The 25919-nt window shown below is 40.4% G+C and overlaps 1 protein-coding gene across 2 annotated transcripts in view; it reads left to right on the top strand.

Annotated features, from left to right (window-relative positions):
• LOC137179575 (ras and Rab interactor 2-like) overlaps positions 1–25919 on the top strand; it is a 38670-nt gene that overhangs the window by 9725 nt on the left and 3026 nt on the right. The window contains exons 3-12 of one of the 2 annotated variants that reach the window (XM_067584367.1): positions 5927–6021; positions 6291–6489; positions 6622–6736; positions 10458–10530; positions 11376–11467; positions 16978–18393; positions 22308–22390; positions 22986–23211; positions 23371–23502; positions 25672–25835. In XM_067584367.1, coding sequence (XP_067440468.1) covers positions 5927–6021; positions 6291–6489; positions 6622–6736; positions 10458–10530; positions 11376–11467; positions 16978–18393; positions 22308–22390; positions 22986–23211; positions 23371–23502; positions 25672–25835 — 2595 coding nt within the window. Of the gene's footprint in view, positions 1–5926; positions 6022–6290; positions 6490–6621; positions 6737–10457; positions 10531–11375; positions 11468–16977; positions 18394–22307; positions 22391–22985; positions 23212–23370; positions 23503–25671; positions 25876–25919 lie in introns of both variants that reach the window. The other variant, XM_067584368.1, reaches the window with a different exon arrangement.

Here is a 25919-nt window from a genome sequence, read left to right as displayed (position 1 = left end):
TTCGTAGCTGTCTTTCTAGCAAGTGAAAAATAAAAATTTTAATTAACTAGTTTATGGCTGATTTAGTTTGTCATCCCATATATCCCATCATAAATGAAGCAGTAGTCAAATCCAGTCATTATGGGGAATAAGTAAGACCTGATCAACAAACCCTGCTAAAAGCTAACTAGCCTAGTTTAGCAGAGTAGCAGTAATTGGTGTGGTGGCAAGATACCTTAATCACATATTTAAATGTATTAAATTGTAGATTGATTTATTATATCATTTTCAACATAAACTACTATGAACTAAACAATCAAATATACAGTTTTTTCAAACTAGTTGAAATGGATAAGAAAGCTGGAAGATCACATCTTGTTTGTAGATACAGCTCCATGATGGGGAATGTGAGAGGGAAACGCAGCAAGATTATCAAAAGGCAGAGAGTACTGTCTGAATTTTTTTTTTTTTGTTATTATGGAAGGTCTACTCCAATTATGCGGCATTCAGTCTAAAAAGACAACATATCTGTTTGTAACCCAGCTTGAAAACTTAAATCCATTTTTTCCCTCAACTTCACTGTTCTTTGTTTTTTATCAGTTGGTTAGTAACAAAAACACTCACTCATGTAGAAAGATATTTCTGATTTATATAATACCTTTAAATAACCAGGGATGCATCCTTAGTAAAGGTACTGTTTAGCCAAACCGATTTCTTGGCTCACTATTGACCAACCTTGTTGCTGTAAGTGTTTCGACAGACGTGACTGTTTCTTCTTACCTTTTTGAAAGCGCCTGCCTTTTTCCAAACAGTTTCCTTCTCAGATGGTTCTGTGTAACAAACCATCTGGTGTGTCAGATTATGATTCTTCATCGATGTCGTTATAAAATTGAATGCTTCTGCTATCAGTCATTCAGTCACAGTGCACCACCAACTCACTCAGTTTTTAGCACCACAGCAACCCCTGGCTCAATCCACCTTACATAAAAATGATCCTGATGAGTTCCATGCAGTATGGTATAAAGATTTAAAATTTGGGGAAGACATCACTTGTCCTGGATCAGTACAATCTTTGCTCTGTGTCCCTCATGAACATTTTCTCATGCATTCAAATAAGAATTTATGCGTTTTTGCACTCAGGAAGTATTTTATCCTGTCCAGTTTATATATTGGCCTCAAATTCTCACATTGTTAGTTCTGACTGGGCACTTTTCTTCATATTTTCAGGAAATGTAATAGAGTATTGATTGATGAAACATAAAAGTGGAGCTGTCTCTCGACAGTTTTCCTTCTCTTTTTGCCATATATTGAAGGAGGGCTGGAAGAGAAGGATGCCAGCTGCACTTGTTGGCAGCGTGACAAACACACTCACAGTAGTAATAAAACTCACTCTCTTTCTCTCTCTCTCACTTTGTCATCATGTCTCTCCGACACCCCGCCCTTTTCATCTGTCTCTTTTCGTCTTCTTGGTTTTCTTTGTCTTCCACCATTGCTCACAGTACATATACACACGTTGTCATCCCTGTTGCTCAACATCACTCCCTCACTAACCAAAATAACACTTACCAGCACTTTTGTTTTGTTTTATTAAAGCACTCTTATTGCTGGAGGGATACTGAGCTAAATCCAATTCCTCTCTGCTGTTGCTGTCTCAATCAGTTTCTCTTCATCATTCATCTACTGCCAGTCAAATAAAACACATATCATACATAAGTGTGTGAGAGCTCTGGTCACTGGTGGCCTGCAGGGCAGCTTAGTGATTAGGTTGACTGCCCTTCACCGGGAGGACAGTTTCAGCTATGTTGGGTCTACCCTGCTGAAGTATTATTGATGCAAGCTTCTTGGAAACTGCTCTGTAGCTGACCTTTAACCTTTGACCTCCCTGTGAAAGGCATCAGAACTTAAACTGGTCATGATTGTGTTCTTTTATTAAAGTTTTGGTTTCATTTCTGCCATTTCGAGGCTCCAGCAGATTAATAAAAAACAACGCCAGAGTGTAATAACAATGCCACTTGTATGATATAATATAATTATTTTTTCATCATGATTGCCATAAATGTTCATGAAAAGTCTAAACCAATCAATGCTTCACCATAGGTTAGGTACAAGCAACTCTAGTTGTTTTATAGTTTGTTCTGCGGTAGGTTTGCCTCCCATCCTGGAGATCAGAGATTCTCAGTGATTTCAGTAATGATACATCATGTTGAACTGCACGTGTTTTACAAATGTTTAACATCACTGTTATTCCATGAATAATTACATTTACTGCATTTGACTGCACACTAGGAAAACTAACTAAATATAGTTCAGCCAAGACAGTTTTAGGTCTTGCTCCACAAATCAGTTTTTGGAAATAGGTACAAGACAAAACGTTCGAAAGCTACTGTTAAACTTTGTGGATGCTGTTAATTGAACTGAATCCCTTTTTTGCACCACTCATGTTCTTTTCACACTTTAAAACCCTTACATGAGCGTTTAAATCTTCTTCTCTTGTTCATATCTCTCTCATAGGCACAGAGTATTTGTTATATTCTGAGGAACTGCACATATAAACAACAGGTTATAAACAAAGCATCTCCAGTCTTGTTCATTACAAGCCCCATCAGTGGACAAAGGAGTTTCACAGTCTTGCTGTACAGTAAAATGGGACCAAAAACTCATGACGCACTCTGTGCCTCAGTAAAAGCTTACAGCTTTCACCTGGCTGCATCTGGTCTGTTCTGTTCTTCTGTTTTGTTGACGAACTCATTGTCTCGCACAGGTGAATACATGAAACCACTTTATAGCTGGAAAGACAGATGTAGACGAAGATCAACAAACTAAGAAACAAACACTGAATGTTGTCTGGCTTTTAATTTCCATTGCAGCTTTTTCTGTCCTCACTAACCCTGTGAAAGCGCTCTCTGTATGTGTCTGTGTGTCAAAACCAAACACATAGTTTCCCATTGACTCCATCCATGGCTTTAACAGCAGCCCATGCAGAGATTCACTTACCTCTACATAGCAGAACCTTAAAAGAGCTGAATAAATAAACCCTCTTGTGTGTATGTCTGTGCATGAGATGTGCATCTCTGCTTCAGTCTGTGTAACTCTACATCCATGTGAAGAGTGAATGAAATCAATCAAGGGTGGAAACAGATGAGTGAAATAGGGGAGGTTCATAAAAGTCAGACTATGAAACATGGAAGACGACAGGAGTACTTTTGTTGTTGAGTGCTATTCTGTATATCAGTTATTTTTCCTCTAAAAGTCATCAATCTGAAATAAGGCCTGCATGGGCGCCATCATTAGAGCTCCACGAGGCACTCTGCCCAGAGCCAGTCACTTAGCAACTCTCGTGTTCACTGACCTTCATTTTATAGCTCAGGAATTTCCCATGTCTCCTCCTCTGGCATTATTCCTTTGTTTTTATTCAGATGATTCAATGCCTGCCTCTTAACACTACATTATGACTATCTTTCTACTTCTATCCATGGTCAGATTAACCCTCAAGGCACAGGGCACAAATGAGCTGCTGGCCCCTATTAACCCTGTTCCCCCCTCTCTGTGTGCATATGATGGAATACTACCTGACTGGCTATGTGCTGTGTGGTAATTTGACTGACTACAAGGTTTCAGGAAGTTGCTGCGCCAAGCCAAGAAACAGTCCAACACATAACCCCCTGTAAAATCAGGATTTGTCATTTTTACAGTTAAGATTTTGTACAGATTAAACAAGCAAGACAAAATGTGTTAATTAGTAAACCAAATAGGTGCTGGTAGGGAGATTTGGTTACCTTTGGACAGAGCCAGGCTAGCTGTTTACCCTTGTTTCCCGTCTTTATGCAAAGCTAAGATAACCGGCTGCTTGTTGTAGCTTCATATTTATTCATACAGTCATGAGAGTGGTATTGATCCTCCATCAAACTCTGGACAACAAAGCAAGTAAACCTATTATAATGTCAGTTAATTGTATGCTTTAGTGGTGCATATTCCCAAACAAATTAATCAAATTAATCAATTCGCCACAAATGAGTTGACACAGTGAAACGGTGAGGAATTGCCCATGTTGCCCAGTTGGTAATGCCTTGCTTCAGTTCCTACGGTGTCATGTAGATCCAACTGCTTGAAATTCATCTGCACCTACCCTAAATGAACACTGTAAACTTGGGCTGGGACAAATGACTATTTTCATAATCAATTAATTTGCAGATGTAGATTATTTTCTCCATTAATTGTTTTGTCGCCCAGAAACTACTCTCTTGGGGACCACATATTTTAGAGGGTTGAAAGAAAAGAAAACGTGGTTTTCCAAATGTTTCCCTCTTCAGGATGTAACCATAGCCTAGCAATACTAATTCAAGGGTCACACAGTTTAAAGTGGCACTTTTTGTAGCTATTTGTAGCATCTGGTTTTAAGGTTCTCACAGCTCTTGACAGGAAAAATGACAATGAGAGTGTGAGAGTGCTTTGCAGTTTTCCAAGCTCTGCTCAGTTGTTGAGAATAGTTGTCTCTGTCTTCACTCGGGTTCAAATTGAGCATCCCCAGTCTATGTTTGAGTTTTCAGTGCTCCAGCAACACTGAAACTAATTCGTTGTATTATACAACACAAGTCAGCTAGCAGACTTGTGTTGTATAAGTCTTGACCTGACAGAAAGCAGGGGGAGTCTGAGGCCTTAACAGAGATGGCTCCAGTTAGTCCTGCGAGGGGGGCGGGGGATTAGAGGGGCCTGTGGTGACTGTGGTCTGGCCCTCAGCCCGGATGGTGGAGAAAAGTGTGGGAAAGGCTGCCTCGTAGTGGCTGAAATGTGTAATGGAAGCATTGGTTCAGGTGCAGAAAGCCTTCATTTAAAAAAATAAAACTGGCTTCAAGAATTTGTTTGGAAATGGCATTACATGGGTGGAGTTCAACTTTCCAGGTATGGTTTATATTCACATACTTTCCTTTAATTGTCTAGAATTTCTGGTCTTCATTATATTTTTTTTCTGTGGCCAAATGCAACAATAAGAAACCTAAATTGGCCTTAAAAATCCATCTTGTTTGTGTCAGTGTAAGGCATCCAAATTTCAACATCTGCTCAGATATACTTGAGGAGCCTCTGAATCCCAGAGAGCACTCTAAAATGTGGAATGAGGGAATGTGGAAAACACAGAAAAAAACAAGATGACATAAAAACAGTAAGTTGCCATTTTTATGTGACTGAGCTGTTTTTTAAAAAGTCCAGCTGCATATACTGTATGTGTCTTTCTTCTTTTATTCTAAAAACAGAAACAAAATGCCAAGCCAGTTGGGCAGCCACCCACAAAAGGTTTCTTTGGTACGCTTTGTGAGTTTGGTGTTTTGGATTATGAAAAACATTCCACTTCCACATTGGTGTCATCACTATTTCAATCCAAAAATATTTGTGGGCTGAAACTAAAACAGTACAGAAGCGTTATTAGATGGTATTACCACCCTTCACTCTGTCAACAAATCAGGGCTAGAAATAGACGTAAATGACAGTGAAGATAACTCTTATCTCTGTCAGCCTGAAAAACAGTCCTGCATGATAGAATTCTTCCTGTCCAGAATTATCCAGATGTTTACATGTCCTGTCAGGCAGCTGTGTCGTTTATTGTAGAAACTGTTTTTTTGCATTTTTTTCAGCACACTCTGGACGATGATGTGGGTCATTTTGTGACATTGCTTTGTGTCCATGTTTCCTGCCTATAGGAAATGAGATACACATGAACACACACACACACACACACACACACACGAACACGCACAGGAAAAATGACAAACTGTTCTCCCGCCCTTTGTTCTAGATTTGACCAGCGCAGTCCCTCCTTCAGCTCAGCCTCTGTTTCTTGATTTCTAATATATGTTTGAGCAATGCTATCAGTTTCGTTTACTGCTGTCCTCCCTCCTCCTCTCCTTTTTATATTCCCTCATCAATCAAAGCCTCTCATTCGTTTTTTTTGCAGCTGATTGACACATTTGCATCAGAGATCGGGGAGTTGAAGAAAGAGATGGTCCAGACCTCTCCAACAGTGGACAAAGAGCCCATGGACATACAAGGGTAAGGCTTATTTCCACACATTTTTTCCCTTTTCTAGTCAAAACCTGTACCAACCTTTTTATTCCTGATAATATGTGGGAACGTTACCATGGTGAGCCAGCAGATTTATTGCCATCAGCTTGTTCTGCTGTGCTGATATTGCTTTACATTCAGTAAAATCTGATTTCCCTCAACAGTATATTTAAATGTGAGTTGGTTACATTGATGCTCATTTTTCACCAGCAGATGGGGAAAGTGTTTCACTCTCTCTCTTTCCCTGTCTCTGCCAGGCTAGAGAGTGAGGTGTGTGGCGTTTACTTACAGTCTCCCCACTGTGGCGGGGTGGGGGGTGAAAGGGACTCCGGGTACGACTCCTTGCGGAGGAGGATGAGCGTGTTGGACAGGCTGACTCAAACCCACCCGGTGTGGCTGCTGCTGTCGGTCAGTGAAGAAGAGGCCAGACGCGTTCTGCTCAAACAGCCACCAGGGGTGAGGAGAAATGTACATGCATGAATCATATGGGACAGTGATATGATCCCATTAACATTAATGGTAATGTTAATAAATATCTTAACATTGTATTTTATTAATTATTTCTGATTCTATGACTTTGTGAAACAGGTTTTCCTGGTCAGGAAGTCAGTTGCCCTGCAGAGAAAGGTCCTCTCTGTGCGTCTGAAAGAGGATCATTCAGGAACTCCCATCAGCCACTTCCCTGTCAGAGAGAGCCAGTACAGTAAGAACCGTGTTTGTTTTATTCTGCTTCACCTGGAATACTGGAAGGATATAATCATTTAGATACTGTCCATCATTGAGAACTATTCCAAACTGAACTTCAGATTAGCTCAAAATTTTGTCACAAAAACAAATTATACCACATAATCTGATACTCCTTGAAAAAAAGCAAGCAAACAAAGTGATTTGTAATGTTTGACCTACATGTGCAACACACTCATCAGACAGACAGGTTACAATCACTTAGCTTGCCAGGGTGTAGTGTTATCATGGGTGTGCCCTCAGGTTGCTAGTTGTCGAGTGATATTTCATTCAGACCTTGCATATTCTACAGATTATTATATCTTTATTTGGTATTACTCCGTTTGTTGATGGAAATCCAAAAACCTTCCTCACAGCGCTTCTTAAGTAGTCAGGAGTAGTGATCTCTGTAGGTGCATTTGCATCACATTAGCACACTGAACGTGAGATTGTGACACTGAGTCATACTCTGAAAACTTTATTGTTCATCAGATGTGACAAAAACATTTAATTTTCACATGTGGCTAGATCAAGGCAAGAAGGGCAAGATTTGCTAGCCATTAGCCAACCTATTTATATAAAAAGATACACATTCAAATAGTCATTTCAACATTCGATTTTTAAAAAAAAAAATTTTTTTACTATTTGATTTATATTCGAATCCCAAAATTAGTTCCAATAACCCTACAATGTACAGTATATATTAAGTAGTTCTTGTTATTAAGTTCTTGTTGACTCCTGAGTTGTAAAAGCTCCCACTGATCGAAAAGCTCAACTTGTGCTTTCAGTTTCTTTTGGTCCTCTGATTACGTCCTCTTCCACAACCACCCCTGCAGTCACACTGTACTTAAGGTCAGAGAGTTAAAGATATCATTTCCTGCTCGCCTCCGCATACTGTGTACAAAGATAAAGCCATACACAAATGAGAAATGAAAGTGTGACTGGAGGGACATCAGTCTGGCCCCTGATTGTATGTCATGTTGAAATGCAGTGGGCTCAAAAGTATGTTGACTTCATAAAGAAAGAATGCTATCAATTAGCTGTTCTGTAAATGCAACTTTCCCATTAAATCACTGGTTTAAAGTGATAGAGTGAAACAATGATCTGCTGCAGTTACACATTCTCTTTTTCTTTTAGTAGGGAAGGTTTGCTGAGAATACATGTACCTTCAGCAAGTGACTATAGCCAGCCATGACTTACACAGCATTTGTTCAGGGTCACATGTTTGTTTGCATTGCCTTTAGCGTGACATTGAACAGCTATGTGGACATTCTGTAGTAAGCTGTGTGTATGTTTCAGTGAATAAAACATGTACATTTCATTGCGTACATGTGCTCTGCAATTGAAAATAGGATGTTGACAAAATGCAGTAAAACGACTTTATTGTAGTGTTAAAGTGTAAGTTAAAGTGTTACTGATCTGATGACAATAAAACAAAGATAGTAATTTAATTTGTAACCATGCTTATAATCTTACAATTACTCCTACATTGAAGTAATGTTCCTTATTGTTTGGAGATAGACATGGAGCTGTGAGAGTGCCAAAGTGTGATGACATACCAGCTGTGGATTTTCCCGGCTAAAATGACAGCACACATGGGAGGGGGAGGAGTGCCCTTGGCCTGGTTTAACCTTTAGATGTGGGTCAGCTGCGCCCCAGTTGGCCTCTCATACTGCACAGACTGCTGTATCAAGCTGAACTTGTGCATGAACAGTTTTAATTTAAGTTTTACTTAAATAGCTTTTTTTTTTTTATTACAAGTCACTAGTTCTTTTAAAGTCACATTGTTCCTTATCATGCACATTCTTTCACAAAACTATGCTTAAACATCTAATTAAGAAGGGTAAATACTGTCTTTGAATGTGACTGTATGTAGAAACCGAAAGCTAAAAATGTAATGTAAGGCAGGAAATATCTTTATGAAACAAGAAGTATGTTGGGTGAAGAGGGGTTTGTAGCCTGCAACTAATGTCTGTACCTATGTCATGGCAATCCTCTAATATTTGTTTCCACTTTGAACCAAAAACTCGCCCTGCTTTTGGTGTTTGACGGTGTTCGAAAAGTCATGGGATCAATGTAGTCACCAGAACGTACATGTATCCTCTACGGACCCTGAGTATCTATACCAGATTTAATTCATACAATAGTCACCAATGCATTTTACACAAAACCAAAAATGTCAACCTTGTGGTGGCACTATAGGAAAAGTCAGGGGATCACTATCATTAGGATTTATCCTGTGGGGACCATGAACTTCTGTACAAAATTTTATGGCATTTCATCTAGTATTTGTTAAGCTATTTTAAAGCCGGACCAAAGCATTGGACTGGCCAACCATCATTGCTATCCACAGAGCCATGCCACTATCATGGCTAAAAACCACAGCCGCTCACTTTCTGATGACATCATCCATTCTAGTATTCTCATAGACATACAGTACAGTACACTAAAAAAATATATGAAATAAGGCTAAGTATCAAAAACAGCACTACATTAAAACACCATTAGTTGGAACACTTGGGTTGGTCTTGGTGCAGCAGCTGGATAGTGTATAGTATTGGGGAGCATAAGGACTGGGGTTTGAATTCCAGTAGGAGCACATTTTTGAATGGTAATCGAGGTAGCACAGTTTAGGAAGTAAAAAGGTTAGGTTTTGCCAGAAGTGTAGGAAGCTGCTTCAGTGATACACCCTCACTCACCCAGGTGATGGTGATCCTGCTCCCCTGTGATTATCCCCCGTGCCCCAATGCAATATTTTTAATCCCCAGCCCTGCCCCCAGTGGTGGCAGATGGTACACCTCTAGCAGTGCTCTCCTAGTGGCGGTCCCAGCCACATCCATTTGGTGGTAGCAGGCCCAAGCTCAAATGAGACGTGGGCCTGCCCTATGTTGTGGTTGTGACTGTTGCTGGCCCCGTCTCTGATGTAATATGGTCCCATCTAGCTGTCAAAGTCAGACCTCCTATAGTGCTGCTCCCGGTCTCTTGTGGTTGGGCCAACCAGGCATGCAGTTGCAGTGCCAGCCAGACCCATTTTGGCAACAGAACGGCCCTCCCCAAATGGTATGTAGGCCTGGCCCCATGGTAGTTGTCCCGCCCCTTGTGACGGCAACAGACCTCTGACACATGGCCCTATCTCCAATTGCTGTACTAGCCACATCCCCAGAATAATAATCTAACAAAAGAAAAATTACATAACAAGAGTGAATAAACTTTACTATACCCTGTAGCTGTAGCTAGCTGTGTTTGAAAGGGTAGAAAGTTACTGATAGTGGCTTTAAATAATGACTCATCATAAAAAATTTTAAAATTCAACAAATTTAACTTTATTCTGTATGTGCTCTCTTTGGAAGGAGGCATTGAATTTATTTTGTGATCGAGTTTGAGGGTTCTGCGCAGTATCTTAGCTATTCCTAGCACTGCGCTCTTCTACTGTGTGTATACATATATATACTGTATGTATATAAAAAAAATATAAGGCTGACAACATAGATATTTCACTCCGGTTTAAATGACCAACATTGCCATCCATAGAGCCATAGAGCTCTGGTAACAAAAACAATAAAACTTAATTATAAAATGCTGACAAGAAGAGACATAATTGAGAAAACAAAGGTTGCAATGCAAATGCAGTGTAATATTAATTATTTGAGTCTCTGTGTATGAATTATAGTTCAATCTGTCAATATTTATTTTGTTTCTAGCCTTTTCTCTCGATGGCTCTGGGATCAGCTTTGCAGATCTGTTTCGCCTGGTGGCTTTCTACTGTATTAGCAGGTAAATAATCAACATTCCTCTCTAACTCTATCTCTCTGTCCATCTATCACCTAGCTTCTCCATGGGTATTTTCCCTGAAACTGTTATTTCTCTGTGATAAGATGGTGATTCAAGAATGGAAACACCATAGATGAAACTAATGTTTGTTGAGTAAGCAGTCAACATTTAGTGTCCGAGGCTCTCACTTCTTGTTTTAGCTCGTGGCAGCTCAGGAGACACAGACAGACGTAGGAATTTAACAACAGACACAGGAAATAGAAGGAACTGATGCCGCTAGCGATATCCACCACAACAATGCACTTGACTAAAGAGACAGACCTCAAAACAAACAGGCCTCCTAAATTTCTCAAATGCATATTTCTTGAGCAGCATGTTCATTTACATTAACAATACCAAGATGTTTGTATTGTACATCTCAAGAGCTTGGGTGGAAGCAAAGGGTGTGTCAGCATGTTTCTATCGGCAGTCTTTGAAATGATTTTCACTTCTCCGTATGCCAGTGTTCAGGTTTTGTTATGCCAACCAAACTAATGGCATCATCACTTTTGTAAGAGTATACCACTGTCAAATGAGGACAATCAGCATTATAACCTTGACTGTAAAGCGCTACACACTGAACTGTATTGTTGGGACACAATCACTAACTTGTTATTGTCACATGTACACAGATGTACAGTATCAGCATTTTTAAGGTTAAGTTTCATAACCCTCAACTCACACATACAATTCTATTTGATTGCTACTTCAGCTGCTGTCCTGCTTCATGTTTTAATCATTTCTTATATTGTATTTCTCACATTCTGTTTTTTATTCTCTGTCACACTCATTGCCTGTTCATCTTTTAGGGATGTCCTGCCTTTCACACTCAAACTCCCAGAGGCCATTGCATCTGCCAAAACTCAGAAAGAACTGGAGGAGGTGGCTCAGCTTGGAGCAGGTAGTCTAATGTTTATCTTTACTGGTTGAAATTCCACATGAACACACATCTTAAAGGACCATACAAGTGGTTTTGCAAGTTTTAACTACAAATCATCTAATTAACGGAGCCCTGTAGCATTATGATTACATTCAGTGTTACTCCTGAAAAGGTTTTGTGTGTATTGTTGAGGTTTAATAAATGTGTTAAATGTGTTTTCTTCTTCATAAAACATTTGTAAATATTTTGGAACCATTTACATCAGCTATCAGTGTTCTTCCCTGCCTTTGTTAGTGCATTGCTAAGTCTCTTGGCACGATCAGTGGAATAGTGTGAAATCATTGGTAGGAATGTTAGTTATGTTGCCAACATGCACACATGTGCATGTACATGTCCATGAGACAGAAACAAATTAGGGACCCACTCATTAAAACATTGCTCTATAACACAACTAGTGGTCAAAAACTCCACTGGGTGGCTTTAATACTTACTGCAGACCATTTTTCAAAGGATACTACAGTATAAGTCCTTAGATTGATTGCCTACTGTTCAGGTGGCCATTGGTTTACATTCATTTAACACTGGTGAAAATAATTTACAGAGACAAAAATGTTGGCTTTGTCATGTAAGCTGACAAGTGCCATGGTATGGATGTGCCGATCATGTGAGCAAATGTATTAAAATTGAGGCTTTTCTGATGTGTTAATTGATGTTAGTTGATGCTTTTCAATGCTGGTAAATAGGACTGTGTATCCTGACAAGTTGACACATCAACCTGCGATTATGCACATCAAGATGCCATTGGTGTGCAGGTTTACATTGAAAACAATGGGTGTTTTGACTCATTAGATGGTAACAGTGTGTGTTTCCATTGAGACAGGTAATTCATCACAGTGAACATTTAGTCTGTATTCTTTGCTTATTTGTCTTCTGGGTTTGATTTCCCAACAACATAATGTAAATCAAGAATGTGATGATTTTGGCTGACTCCAAACTCTCCAATGTCAGTGTATCATACCACAATGATATAACAACAGACATAACATACCACAAACTATTTTTATTTGTTTTGTTTTTCGTTGGCAACCTCTACTTCGTCTACTCTGTTTACTGGCGGATTATTTAAGCCTATACCGCCATCATCTGACAAAATGGTGTTGCATGGCCTAGATGATTTACCTCAAACCATAGACTGTAAAAATATGGACGTAGCCACCATGACGTCATCTATTAGTTTCTGAAGAGCGGTTTTGAAGCTCAGAGTGGGTGGCCATCACCATCTTGGCAGTGCCTGACTCCACCTAACCCCCAGCTAATCCAAAATGGTCAAAGAGGTGGAGCTGAGGTGGGCCGAATGAAGCCTGGTTGCTAAAACAGGCCCCCTAGCGGCTAGCGACCTGTCACATCCTTAAATATGTATAACTTTATGGCTTAATAAAATATAAACGGGTGAGTTATAAAAAATTCACCCCCTGTACAGTTGTCATGAAAGGGGAAATCAGCTATAGAGACCAAAACCATTTTTTGTACCAGGCTGTAAACATGTTTGTTTCTGCTGTAAAGTTGAGCATTTAACATGTGTTTCTATGGGGATTGACTCACTTTTGTGAGCCAGCCTCAAGTGGCCATTTGAGGAACTGCAGTTTTTGGCACTTCACATTGGCTTAATTTTTCAGCTCCAGAGGATGCCACTTGCTTCAAACCAGTTGATTGAAACTCACCTAATTCACATTTTTCTTTTTGCGACATTTCAAAAAAATTGGTTAAAATTCTCTTGCGAATCCAATGGAAACACGGCATTTGACATAAAAAGAAAAATAATAAATATGTATGTCAAAGCATAATGCTCACTGTGTTCACTTCAAGTTGTACTGTGCTTGCATGAACTGCTTAGAATAGAATGTAAATACATATAGTATGCACTGAAACAATATAGAAATAATGTGGCTAAAGTACACAAGATTGGAGCTCTTCCATTAAAACCGCTTGTTCTGTACTTTTATATATCGTATTATCTTCAAAACATAGTGAGCTAGGATGCCTACCTGTGTTTTCTACACCTGCTATAACATGAAAACAGTCTGTTAACTAAGCAAGCAAAGACAGTTAAAACAGTCAGTATTTGTGTGCACAAGCTTTTATTTCTTTTTCTATTTCAATTCACGCTGAGTATTCGGGTCTGCTTTCACAGCAGATTTAGTCACTTCATCTCTGTCACGTTATTCTAGGCACAGCTGCTGTGAAACTGCAGTGAGTCAGCTTCCTACAGTGAAGGCCTACGGCATAGCTCAGTGCTTAGTGTGGGGAGAAAGGAGTGGCAAATGGAAAGCTACAGTAGGCTGTGCAATGTCTAAACACACACATATGTACCATCACACCACATTCAGACATGTATGAAAACACTAAAAGCTTCACAAGTATGGGTGCTAAGGCAAAATGCTCAGTAAACTGTGTCATAGCTACTTTCAAACATGAAAAGCTGTTATTGTATTTGCATGCCTGCATTCCTGTGAGTGGAGGTTGGTGTTTGCCTGCATGGGAATGACTTATGCATTGCTGTTCTTACATTTGACATGAAGGGGGAAGAGGCTGAAAAATCCTCACAGAGTCATGGGGGAAAACCCTTCTCCACTGGACAGCTTCTATTTAAAGACAAAAAACAAACTGCCTAGATCTTTGTTGTGGTATCTAGGCACGCACATGTGAAGCACAAACACATGTTACAGACAACTTTGGAGATATTTGAATATTGGAATGACTTTGCAACTCATTTGCCTTCATGGAGGGCTTGGAGAATGTTGTTATGCTAGAAAAGCAAGTTTTGCTTCAGTTCAACTTATTTAAACAACTGTTGGATGGACATTGATGAACACTGTAAAGATTTTGTCAGTTAGGGATATGTCCCATGAGGGTAGGATTCATCTTCTTATTTTATTTTCACTGGCATCATGAATTTCTGTCAGAACTATGTCAGTATACATCCATGAGACCATAAATTCCTCAAATGCAGAGAGAAACTGAATATATTAGGGACAGGGCATTTATTTCAAATGTAGCCTGTTTTGTAATATATATTATATATATACATATTTTAGTAAGAAGCATTTATCAGGTTTTCTCCCCTTTTAATTTGCTCTTGCCTTAAATGCAAACTCAAATCTTAATGTTTATCTATTTTGTTTTGTTTTTTTGATAAATTCAGTATAATTTACATTTACACCACTAATTCCATTAGTAGAACAACATAATCATGCCATACTCACCACCACAGCTGGTCTGAGTTTTACTTTTTAACAGAAATACTGTTTTTATGCACTAATACTTTTCAGTTGCTTCCATTTTCAGTTTTCTGATTGCTGTTAAATTATCATCCATGAAACTGCCCACCTGCTGAACAGATGTTTCACGTTAAAAGCCTTCCAGGGTCTCAAAAGGCACAATCCCCCTGTTCCTGATAGACTTTTAATTTTGAAACATTTGCAGGAAGTGAGTAGATTTATCATCAGCAACTTAACCACGCTATAAAAAACAACAAAGTTTAAGTGATTGCAATTACTTAGTGGAGAAAAAAAGTATTTCCGTTGAAAAGATCAACTCAGAGCAACAGAGTGGTAGGTATGACATGACTCTATTGTTGTACAGATGACAATGGCTGAAGCCAATGCAGAAGTACCTTAAAGGGCAATGCCACTGATGGCCACTAGACGCTGGCCCCAGCTGATTCCCATTCAAAAAGTGTTAACGTCTCTCTAGAAATACTAAGTCAATAATTTTCACAGACCAACACATCATTTTGGTCAAAATCACTAAATTCAGGCCTTCTAATAAGTGTGCTGCTGGTCATTCTGGAAATTATCGCTCCATTAATGAGATCTGAAGAAGTAGCTTTGATGTCTGCCGTGTGCGAATGTTCGCACTGCCTGAGAGTTCCTGCTCAGCCCATCCTAGACTTTACATTGAGATGCCGTCATGGATTTTAAAATTGCTTTTCTAGGTGTGAGGAAAGTTTTACAAATATAAAACATTTTTGGATTAAAAATTCACAATACAAAGAGTAATAATTGACCTTATTTGCAGCTCTGGTTGTCCTGTCAAGAATCTTTTATAATGGTGGTCTATGGGGACAATTCTTTTGGGTAGCAAGGGATTTTTTTCACTGCAGTACTGCAAGTGGCCACTAGGAAAAATTGGCAGCAAGTCTGCCGTATCCAGTTCTCTTAATACATCCATGGCTTACACCCGGCTCCAATGCATATCAGTGGGTGACATCCCACCTCACTACGTCCATCTTTATATATAGTCTGTGTGGAAATGTACATTACCATGTGAGTTATTACAATACAGATAATTCCACTCCTCCTCAGTGTTTTTACCCAGCCTTTATGAATGACCAGCCTTTATTCATTCATGCTGACCAAAAGAAAATTTATTTTTTGATATAAATATCACAAAACAATTCACATAAATCAAAGAGAACAGCACTCATATTTGTATCGTGTATAATAGTGTGTTGCCGGCTGCAGCCTTGCTCCACAGGCAGAGCCACAGTGTCAGGTGGTCATTGCTCACGTGGTACATAAAGAATACCACAGGCAGATTTCAGTCTCCCGACACTGAGACATTATAAGACATATGAAACCAGCTGGATCCTGCTTCTTTATTGCCCCAGGAATGCAAGAGTTAATGTTTCCATTTTTAGGCTGCAGCACCAGTCATCACTGGGCTTATGCAGGTATTAACTGTGCGTGAGCATGATTTGTTGCCTGTTTTATTCAGTTTAGTTAAAAAAAATGTGTTGTATCTCAGTATTTAAGCTGCAATACAGTAGAATCTTTCTTTTCAAGGGGTTGTTAAAGCTGTACATGTTAGCATGTTGAGGCCTATCTCGCCAAATAACTGAAAACAATGGAATGATTCAGTGGAAATGCAGACAAAAGCATCAAAATCGGAGCAAATGTCCTACAGTGTTATGGGACATTGTATGGTCAACATAAATGGTCATTCAGCAACAGAAAAACACTCCAAAAACTAGTCATGTATTTCATTGAAGAGCTACATGGAAATACATCTCAGGGTAAAAATATGAGAGAGGAAAACAGAGCAGGAAGAAGGAGTGGAGGAACTGGAACTGTGCACTGTGTGTGTGTAGCGCCCTCCCACTCTGTGATTAGCATGGGCGACTCCCTCTCTCTGGGTGTGTGTCGACACTCTGTGAATCAGAGCCAAAAGACACGGGGCTGAACTCAGCGCACTTCTGCCACCAGCAACACGAAGGAATCAAGTAAGCAGCAAGACAGACGAGAAAACTTTTAGGAAACATCTTAACTGTTGGTGAGAAATAGTTGACAATGCTGTATGTGTTCTTTTACATTCTTGCAGTGATGTGTTACTGATTTGTGTAGATCCATGCGAGATCCATGTTACTGTTGGATTGGTTGTAATCAACCTTGGATTGTTCTAAGGGAAGTATGTCTCTAGCTTAAAGCTGGTTAATGTTTGCCCCTGAGTATTTCTGTGTCTGTGTGTTGTAGGCTTCTGGGACTCTGCACTGTGCAGTCAACGTCGCACCTCCCCCCGTCCCTGTCGCCCTTTGAGCCGTACCCTCAGCCCCCAGCGAACTAACAGGAACAGGGAGGTCGAGGGGTCACTGGAGAGACACACCGGGGCTCACTGTGACAGTGCGCCCCCGACCCTACGGTCCCACGCTCCTCCACCTTCCTTTCATCTTGAGAGAAGACATTCCAGTGGTCCTCTCTGCTTCGTCAACCCTCTGTTTCTCCAGACTCATCACCACCACCACCACTGTGAGGAAGATTCATCTTCACATGCTGTCAAATCTGATGACAACCTAGAGAATGCAGAGAAAGCGTCCGTGAAGCTGGCAAGCAACAACCAAGAGAGCGACCAGCACTCGGACAAGATCAAAGTGAACAGCAAATCCTGCTCCCCTCCTCCTCGTCCCCCTCCTCCCCGCTCAATGCCACGCCGGCGCCCTGCTCCACCTCCACCTGGACCTCCAGCACCTAGCACCAGACCCAAGAGCATGCCAGAGACCGTTGCTGTGGCTCCAAGGAAACAACAGTCCCCCAGCAGGCGTCCAGCACCTGCTCGGCCACCAATGGGTGCCAAGCAAAGCAGCCCATCCAAAACTACCAGCTCACCAATCCCTGTGCCTTCAAACCCACCACCTCCAAGACCTAAAAAACCTGATCTGGAAGCCCACCGCTGCCACATTGCCCTGGACGATGAGACAATCGCCAAGGCCTTGTCTCGTGCCAGGCTTCCACCCTGCCAGCCTCCTCCTTCTGTTCCTGCTGATGTACTACTGGAGAATAACGCGGGTTTGTCCATCCCAAGTGAGAGGAGACGCCAGCGGCTCAGTGACATGAGCATGTCTACTTCTTCCTCTGACTCATTGGAATATTCACAGTCTCCTGGATTCTCCCTGGGCTTGGCTCCCAGCCCGCCACGACACCTTAATCATCAAGACCCAGTGGAGGATAGCACTGAAGATGATGAGGATGGAGAAGAAGAAGAGGAGGAGGACTATGGGGTCGGCCTGGAGGCAGACTTAGAAATGCGCCTCCGTCCGTCCTTCAAAGCGCGGAGGCGAAGGGTTGGCGTGAGTCTGAGTGGAGGATCCTTTATTCTCCCCAGGGCCTTGAAAGGACGCTTCCGCAAGGTGAGCGGTATGCTCAGTTCCCTCATGACCCCTGAGAGACGGGCGGTGAAAAGGATCGCTGAGCTGTCCAGGGATAAAAGCTCATATTTTGGCTCCCTGGTCCAGGACTACATCAGCTTTGTTCAGGAGAACCGGGGCTGTCACACATCAGGGATGGATTTTCTGCAAACTCTCAGGCAGTTTATGACACAGATGAAGGCTTACCTGCGCCAGAGCTCTGAGCTGGACCCTCCTATAGAGTCACTCATACCTGAAGATCAGATCGGTAGGTCAAACAGTCTTACTACTAGAGGTCTGAGAATTTTTCAACTCATGAAATTTAATGTAACTTTTGTTGGTTGTATGGTTGGTGAGTGTGTATTTATGTGGCAGACTTTTTTAAATAATCTGCTCATGTATTTGTGGTTGCATGTATGTGAGCATTTTAGTCATCCATCTGTGACAGCATTCAGTTCTCTAATGTTTTCATTCCAATATAATTTGGGAAGTAAAACCTCCTCAAAAAAGGATTTCAAAATGACTTAATTCATTGAAAATGTTTTGTGAGTGCCTGGGCTTGTCATTGTATTGGGAATCAGACTAGTTGAAGCTTTCCATATTAGTCTGCTTCAGAACTGGTGTTGAGTTACAGAAATACCAGTGTGCTGTGCCCCAATGAGTTATTCTTGGCCTCTGCCTGTTGGCATAAGCTCACAGCGCAGTGCCAAATGTTGAGGCTCATTTTGAAAGGCATAAATTTATTGAACTGTATTTTTTCATCAAACCTCAATTATTTTTTTGTGCCACCTAAAATGTGTCCCTTAGCAAACAGTATCAAAAACTGTCAAGTTCTGAAAGTTGGCATCAAATGGTCAGATTCCTACTCGTCTTATTCTCTGATCAGATAGTTTCTGATTTAAAGTTACTTTACTGAGGCAAAATTCTTGCACAGCTGTGTGTGTTCAGACTCATTTGAGAACTTTGAGAATCAGATTATTGTGGACTAGAGTATTTGCATGAATATGTAAGTATGTCTTTGCACTCATCTCACATCCCTTGTTCATTGTAAACAATGACAGCAAACCCTTGTTCAGAGACAGAGAAGAGCTCCATTCTGGTTGTGCTAACAGACCACAGACATGCACATAAAGTGTTTCATGCTCACAAATGTTGCCTTCCATGAGGGAAATGTGAAGAAATGCAAAGATGTTTTGTACTGCAGGCTTGGAATTAAAAGTTAAATTGGAATTCTTTGCGATAATAACAATACTTCCATGTTTGAAGTCTTCTATACACAATCATGAGAAAAAAACAACAAAAAACAACAATCAAAACCTGCTTGATTCATTTCCCCTGGAAAAACAAGACAAAGCAGAGAACTCTCGAACAGCAAGCAGACGGTCTGGCTGACGTCATGCTACAATCCCACACAATATGTTTAAAGGAAAGGAGAAGTGGAGCTCGGCTCATGTCTGTGCTCCCATCTAGAATGTTTATAGAAAGATTAAGTAGAGTGCGATTATGTTATGGATAAAAGTCATCTTGAGAAAGAAATGTTAAAAATTATGTCAAAGATCTTATTTGTTTGTACTAAAGAGGGAACCTTAAATCCTAACTTTTGAGTGTCTGTAAAGAATATAAAGCTTTACATTTTGTTTGTGAGGTCAAGATGTAGAATAGTCAACCATTGAATGTTTGTCAAGGGAGGGTGGAAGACTGTCAACATAAGATAAGACCTAGAGGGAGGATGTGAATGAAGAGGAAAGGCTGTCATTTCTGGGTTGTAAGTCAGTGGACGGCACAAATTTAAAGTTCGCCTTTACTTTGCTTCGAATATTTTTCAGCCTTGAGTGTTGGTGCTTGTTTGTGTGTGTATACATTGTATATGACCTTACTTCATAGACCCTCTACAGTTAATTTCAGTTGAGGGAAGCCTTTGTACAGGTTGTAGTCCAGATAGCGCCCGATAAAAAACATTGCTCAATATACAAAGGAAATGAGCCTTTCTGGAGGGAACTGGGAAGTCCGGAGTCAGAAAATGTGTGTGTGTGTGTGTGTGTGTGTGTGTGTGTGTGTGTGTGTGTGTGTGGTATGACAACAGTGTGTCCCTGTGCAGCCTCTGTACCACTCCCTGTGTACACATAAGGATCTAATGGATTTATCTAGCAGTCCAGCCTCTGGAAACATCTCCGGCCTCCCCTTGTGCATGACTTTCGATTTATTTGTCTTAACAGCGTGCAATAAAGGACTGCCAAACCTTTACCTGAGGTGGCCCACAATGCTTGGCTCTTGAACAGAGTGTGGAGGATTGTCATGTTTTACTGTAAATGGAGCACATTCACACCTTGCTTCTCTGGCATTCCTCTGACTCACCAAAAAGGCAAAACATTTCTCCATAAAAACTTATTCTTATTATCAATTCTTGCATGTACATGTTCACTTGTTTACACCGTTGCAAAACATGTATTTGGTTCTGTGGAGCTCATTGTATAAGCGTGGCATTAACACTGCCTGGAGGCTGGGGATGCCGGTGCAGCATGAATAGTTGTGTCAGTGCTGCCAGGGAACAATAAGACACAATTGTGTGAGTGCGAGATGCTGGACATAGCTGAGGTGGGCAGGAAATTTGCCTAAACTACCCTAAGCCTATGTACATAGATCTGAGGTACAGACGGAGCCATTGTAGAGGTCTAACTTTTAACTGCATGTTAACTGGATGAATGTTATACTTTATTCTACTCTTTTTCAAGGTCAGACTCTCATAAAACAAACTCTCTTTCAAAGAGCAGGGTACTAATCATTCAGGTTGCCATTTACATTACCTAAATAGCAAATGTGTAATCTATCTAGAAGTTCTTTGAATGTCAAACTGGGGTTTTGTTGTTGGTTATTTATTAACTTGGTTGCTTAAAGTTGTGAACTAAGAATTAGAAAGAATTCAGATTGGATAAAACACTTATTTTGCTTTTTTTTAATACAATGCTGTTTTAGAACTTATTCATGTTGTTTATATGTATAGATAGTGGCTAGACATTTTCAGTTAGAAGCTGGATGGACAACTCTTGTTTAAAACCTTCAAGGATTAACCTTAATCCAGGGTGAGGCTGTAGTATTTATGAGGCCCATAAACATTTACTGTAACAAACTGTAAGTGCATAGCGATGGAAAATAAAGGACATCAGTGCTTCCTGTATAACTGTACGGCTGCCATGCCAACGAGAACCCTCGCCACGCCAAAAAAATTCATTTTTAATGGCAAAAATAACACCAAATACTCATTCATTCGGAAATCAATAGCATTTGGGAGTCTGTGCAGCGCTGTACTAAAACATGAGTTAACCTCTGTGTTGTTGCCTGGGAAACTCTTGGTAGCGAAGCTCCTTTTAAGGAACAGGGTAGTGGTAATGTGTATGCGTAGCGATTGAGTGGTTGAGTGAGAGAGCTAGCGGCAGAAAAGTGACCATGAATGCGAGCGGAGCAGAGGAAAAAGTTAGCAGTAAGTTGTCAATCTGGCAGTAAATGTACCATATAGGCTACAGTGTTTCAGTTAATAAATGCTGCAGCTTCTCAAGACTATGGGTTACCCTATCATGAGGACACTAAACAGAGAAATAGAGAACAGAGAAATGTGTGGCTGCTGAGTTCACTCTGCCTCGCATCGTCCAACAATCCCCCCCAACCCCCCCGCCAGGCCAAAGCAGTCAACCAAGGGGAAACACTGGACATGTTTGGAAATATGTCCCATGAGCAAAGCGCAGGAAAGTATACTTAATATAGCTTGAGGCCAGCTAAATCCTACAGTGTGTATCACTGGCCAATGAGATTAGGTTCTGTAAAGTTATAATCATGCTATTGTTTGGCTGGGCTGTCATCTGTCTTTGTATGAAATACTGACTGTAATTTATTGTGTGATAAAATGGTTGACCAAACAGTGCTTTCCAATGAAGGGTGTCATCTCCCGTATGTCCAATATTTGTAGTGTTTATCACATTTATAGTAGCTGACAGAACAGTTTCAGTTTCATGTTCTGTCATCAGTTTTACACAATACTCAATGACACACTTGTGGTTGTAAAATATGCCTCATTTGTTTGCCTCAAAAATAAACAATGTCTTGATCCATTGGTGTGCTTTAACAATCAAAAATGCCTGTTTCTCATTTACCTGTGGCCTGTGTGTGTGTCGCTGTCATGTTCTACAGACCAGGTGCTAGAGAAGGCCATGCACAAGTGTGTTCTGAAGCCTCTGAGGAGCGTGATCGAGGTGGCTTTACATGACTTCCAGGTGAGAGATGAACAGGATCTTATTATGTTTAAAGGTCACAATGTCACAGGTTGGAGATGTTTGACTATGGATATTAACAAAGGGAAATAATATGAGAATGGCGGTAAAACAGTTGGTCTCCATACTGTTGGAAATTTCTACACTATCATTAATAAAGAAGGAGATTTTCTTTCTGCTAGATAATGACTTTTTTCAAAACAAGCAATTTGTAGGTGAGAAGACTCCTTTCCTATAAGCTTACTTATCTAAAACATTTGAATATTTTAAAGAAATATACAATATTATTGATCTGTAACCGCTTGATAAGACTTTAATATTTGAGATGTTGAGATGATAGAGCAGGAAAAATATAAAAGACTATATTTCATTTAGGATACAAGAGTCACTCTGTCCCCTCATTTATTTATTTTTACAAAGTCAGGAAGCATCTGCTTTTTCTTGTATGTCTCAAGAATACTGTACACCAAAGAGCCGGTTTGGATTTCTAGTTTCTGTGTGACTGAACCCAAAAAACTCTTCTTATCATTAACTAGCAACAGAAGTGGTCGACTGGGTAAACTAGCCTCTCCATAAAGCCCATCTTTTGTTCTTTCAGGTGAACAGCGGAGCTTGGCAGCAGCTGAGGGAAAATCTGGCCCTGGCTAAGACCAAGAGGCCTCAGGAGCTGGGGGTGGATGGGGCCGTGCCCCCTGACCCCGTGGCTATTGAGAAAATCCGCCACAAGTTCCTAAACATGAGGAAGATGTACTCCCCTGAGAAAAAGGTGTCACTGCTGCTGCGTGTGTGCAAACTCATCTACACCATCATGCAGGATAACTCAGGTATGGAGAGGTCTGGCCTTCTTTTTGCAATATAAAACGTTTTGTGAAAGACCTTCTTCACAATTAGATTCAGATCGAGTTTGCAGGCTGTTCCCTCTCTTTAATGTGTGTAACCACCACACCTACCTGCCTCTCTGCTCTCTTCCTGCTTCCTTCCAGGGAGGATGTACGGTGCAGATGACTTCCTACCCATGCTGACCTATGTAGTGGCTCAGTGCGACATGCCTCAGCTGGACACAGATATCCAGTACATGATGGAGCTGCTGGACCCATCTCTGCTTCAAGGAGAGGGTACGTCCTGTTGAGTTGCTCAATTTCATGATCCATATATTTCTTGGTATATAACATTAGAAAATAGCACCCTCTCATGTCTGTGACTCCAGCTCTGTACTTAATGCAAAGACAGCAAACAAGTGTGTTTCCCAAAATGTTAAACAATTCCTTTAAAAATACAAGACCCTAATATGAAAAAGGCACAAAGCAAAAGACCCAGAAACTAGGTGTTTGAAGATGTAGGTGTTTGAATTTCCAGAAGATGTTAACCTTTACTCCAGTTATAGAATTTTGAATGTTATCTTGATGAGGTCAGGCACATTACAGTGTGCTGTGAGTTGAATATGAGTTCCAGTAAGTTGTATAACCTGGTCAAAGGAATGTCTGTCCAGGAGGAAGCACTTAAATGGGTGTCAACAGAAGGCAAGACTCCGTTTCAATGGAAATGTTGGAAATGTTTCAGTTTCATTAGAGATGAAGGGTGGGGGTCACGTATTAGAAATCTTTGCCATCTGTGGAATTTATTTCCAGCTGTCACAGTCCCCTTTACAGTGTTCAGGTAATTGTAGTGATATAAGGTATATGGATGCATTATTCATCCCTCATTTTGTTTCTTAAAGCTGCTCTAATCAATATTTTTATGTTAACAATGTGTCAAATGACTACATGTTATGTCAAAGGTAACACTCATAGAGAATTATCACTCGATTCGGGAGTTCCCTTGTGTCTTATAATAAATTGTATTGTTTTTTATGGTCTGCATCAGTCAATATTGTTTCCAGCAGCAGCAGGTAGCTGTTAACCCACAGTAACATACCTGTCCAGCACCAAACAATGCACAAAGTTAGCAACAGCTAAAGAGCCAGATATTTTTCTCAGGGGTTGATGGAGACCAAAACAGAGCCAGGCGGACACAAACACAACTCTACTTTCCACTACTTTATTCCTTTTTGTGCAACAGGTCAAAACATTAACTCTTTGCTTATTAAGTAATTTGGAAAAAAACACACTTTAAACCCCTTATGCTATGATTGTTGAAACTATGCAGTTTTAATCGGTCAACAGTCTGTAAGCTGTTATGGTAATGAATGAGAATTTAGCATTTTAGCCTGTTTTTAGCTATTATACATAGGTTATGTGTTGGTCGACACTTAATTTTAGAGCTACACAATGTAATATTTTCTGTGGCCACATGTGGCAGTTACAGGATAATGGTACACAGTAATATTGACTTGAAATTAGCAAACATTAGATAACATTAGCTACCATAAGTTATGCTTTAGCAGATATTGAAACTGAACATATGTAGGTTTATTGCGTAGGAATTCAGCTTTTCAATTGTAAGAGGAAGAATGTCATTTCTTCTTCTAGTTACATAGTCTCACTTTGGGATTTTACTAAGCAGTTACAGTATAATGCTGCTATGTGACTAATATTACCAACTTTACATGAGTCAGCCTAAAGCTCTTAGGAATGTCCCTAATGGTTGCCGCAAAGTCTGGCTTGAAGAACCACAGTGACATGCTGCTGAAATAGATGCAAAAGATGTTAGACAACTGCTGTTTTTTCCAAAAAGACTTTTCTCATGAAAGATGATTATGTCATTTTTCATGTGTTTCTTTTAAGTTTTGTGCTTTGTTTTTTTTTTTTTAGCTCATTGTAACACTGGTCTTTCATCAGGACTGTGTTGAGTTTACAAGACAGTTCAGTGAGAGAGCTTGAGAAACTAAGGCATAGGAAGGGAGGTCCATACTGACTGGTAGGAAATTCCAGGCGTGTTTGATTTGAATGGGTTGGAACAGGTTCAGAGGAAAAAAGGCTCCCAGAATGAAATATTTTCCAATCAACATCAACCTGTTTGGCATATAAACTGATGTAAGAATTGCTTAATGTATGTAAACGTCAATAAATTAGTTGAAAAATACCAATCATTAATGTGAGTATATCTTTCTCTGACCGTAAAGCAAACATATGATTCATTTGTATTACCAATCAGGAAGTGTTGACAATGGCAGCTAGTTTTCATTTCTAGATAAACAGTCATGACATGTCTTTCATTTTCCTCACAGGCACGTTGTTACTCCAGAGTCTATTTCTAACACCTAGTTTCACTGTCAGTTCTGTCCTCTGTCTTTTTCTCCATTCTCCATGCATCCCTCAGACATTTCACTTTGCTTTCTGTCCCAGGTGGCTACTACCTGACCAGCGCCTACGGAGCCATGGCCCTCATCAAGAACTTCCAGGAGGAGCAGGCAGCCAGAGTGCTGAGCTCTGAGGCCAGGAACACTCTGCATCAGTGGCACCGCCGACGCACCGCCCAGCGTTCAGTGCCATCAGTGGACGACTTTCAGGTATCGCGCCTGACCTGAACCCACCTTGAACATCCAGGCAGTGAGTCTAAGTTGTACCAATTCCAATTAAATCGAAACTTCACG

This window comes from Thunnus thynnus, chromosome 3 (assembly GCF_963924715.1).
Source record: "Thunnus thynnus chromosome 3, fThuThy2.1, whole genome shotgun sequence".
NCBI lineage: Eukaryota > Metazoa > Chordata > Actinopteri > Scombriformes > Scombridae > Thunnus > Thunnus thynnus.
The sequence above is the reverse complement of the archived record's forward strand: the minus strand, read 5'-3'. Positions and strand labels throughout refer to the sequence as shown.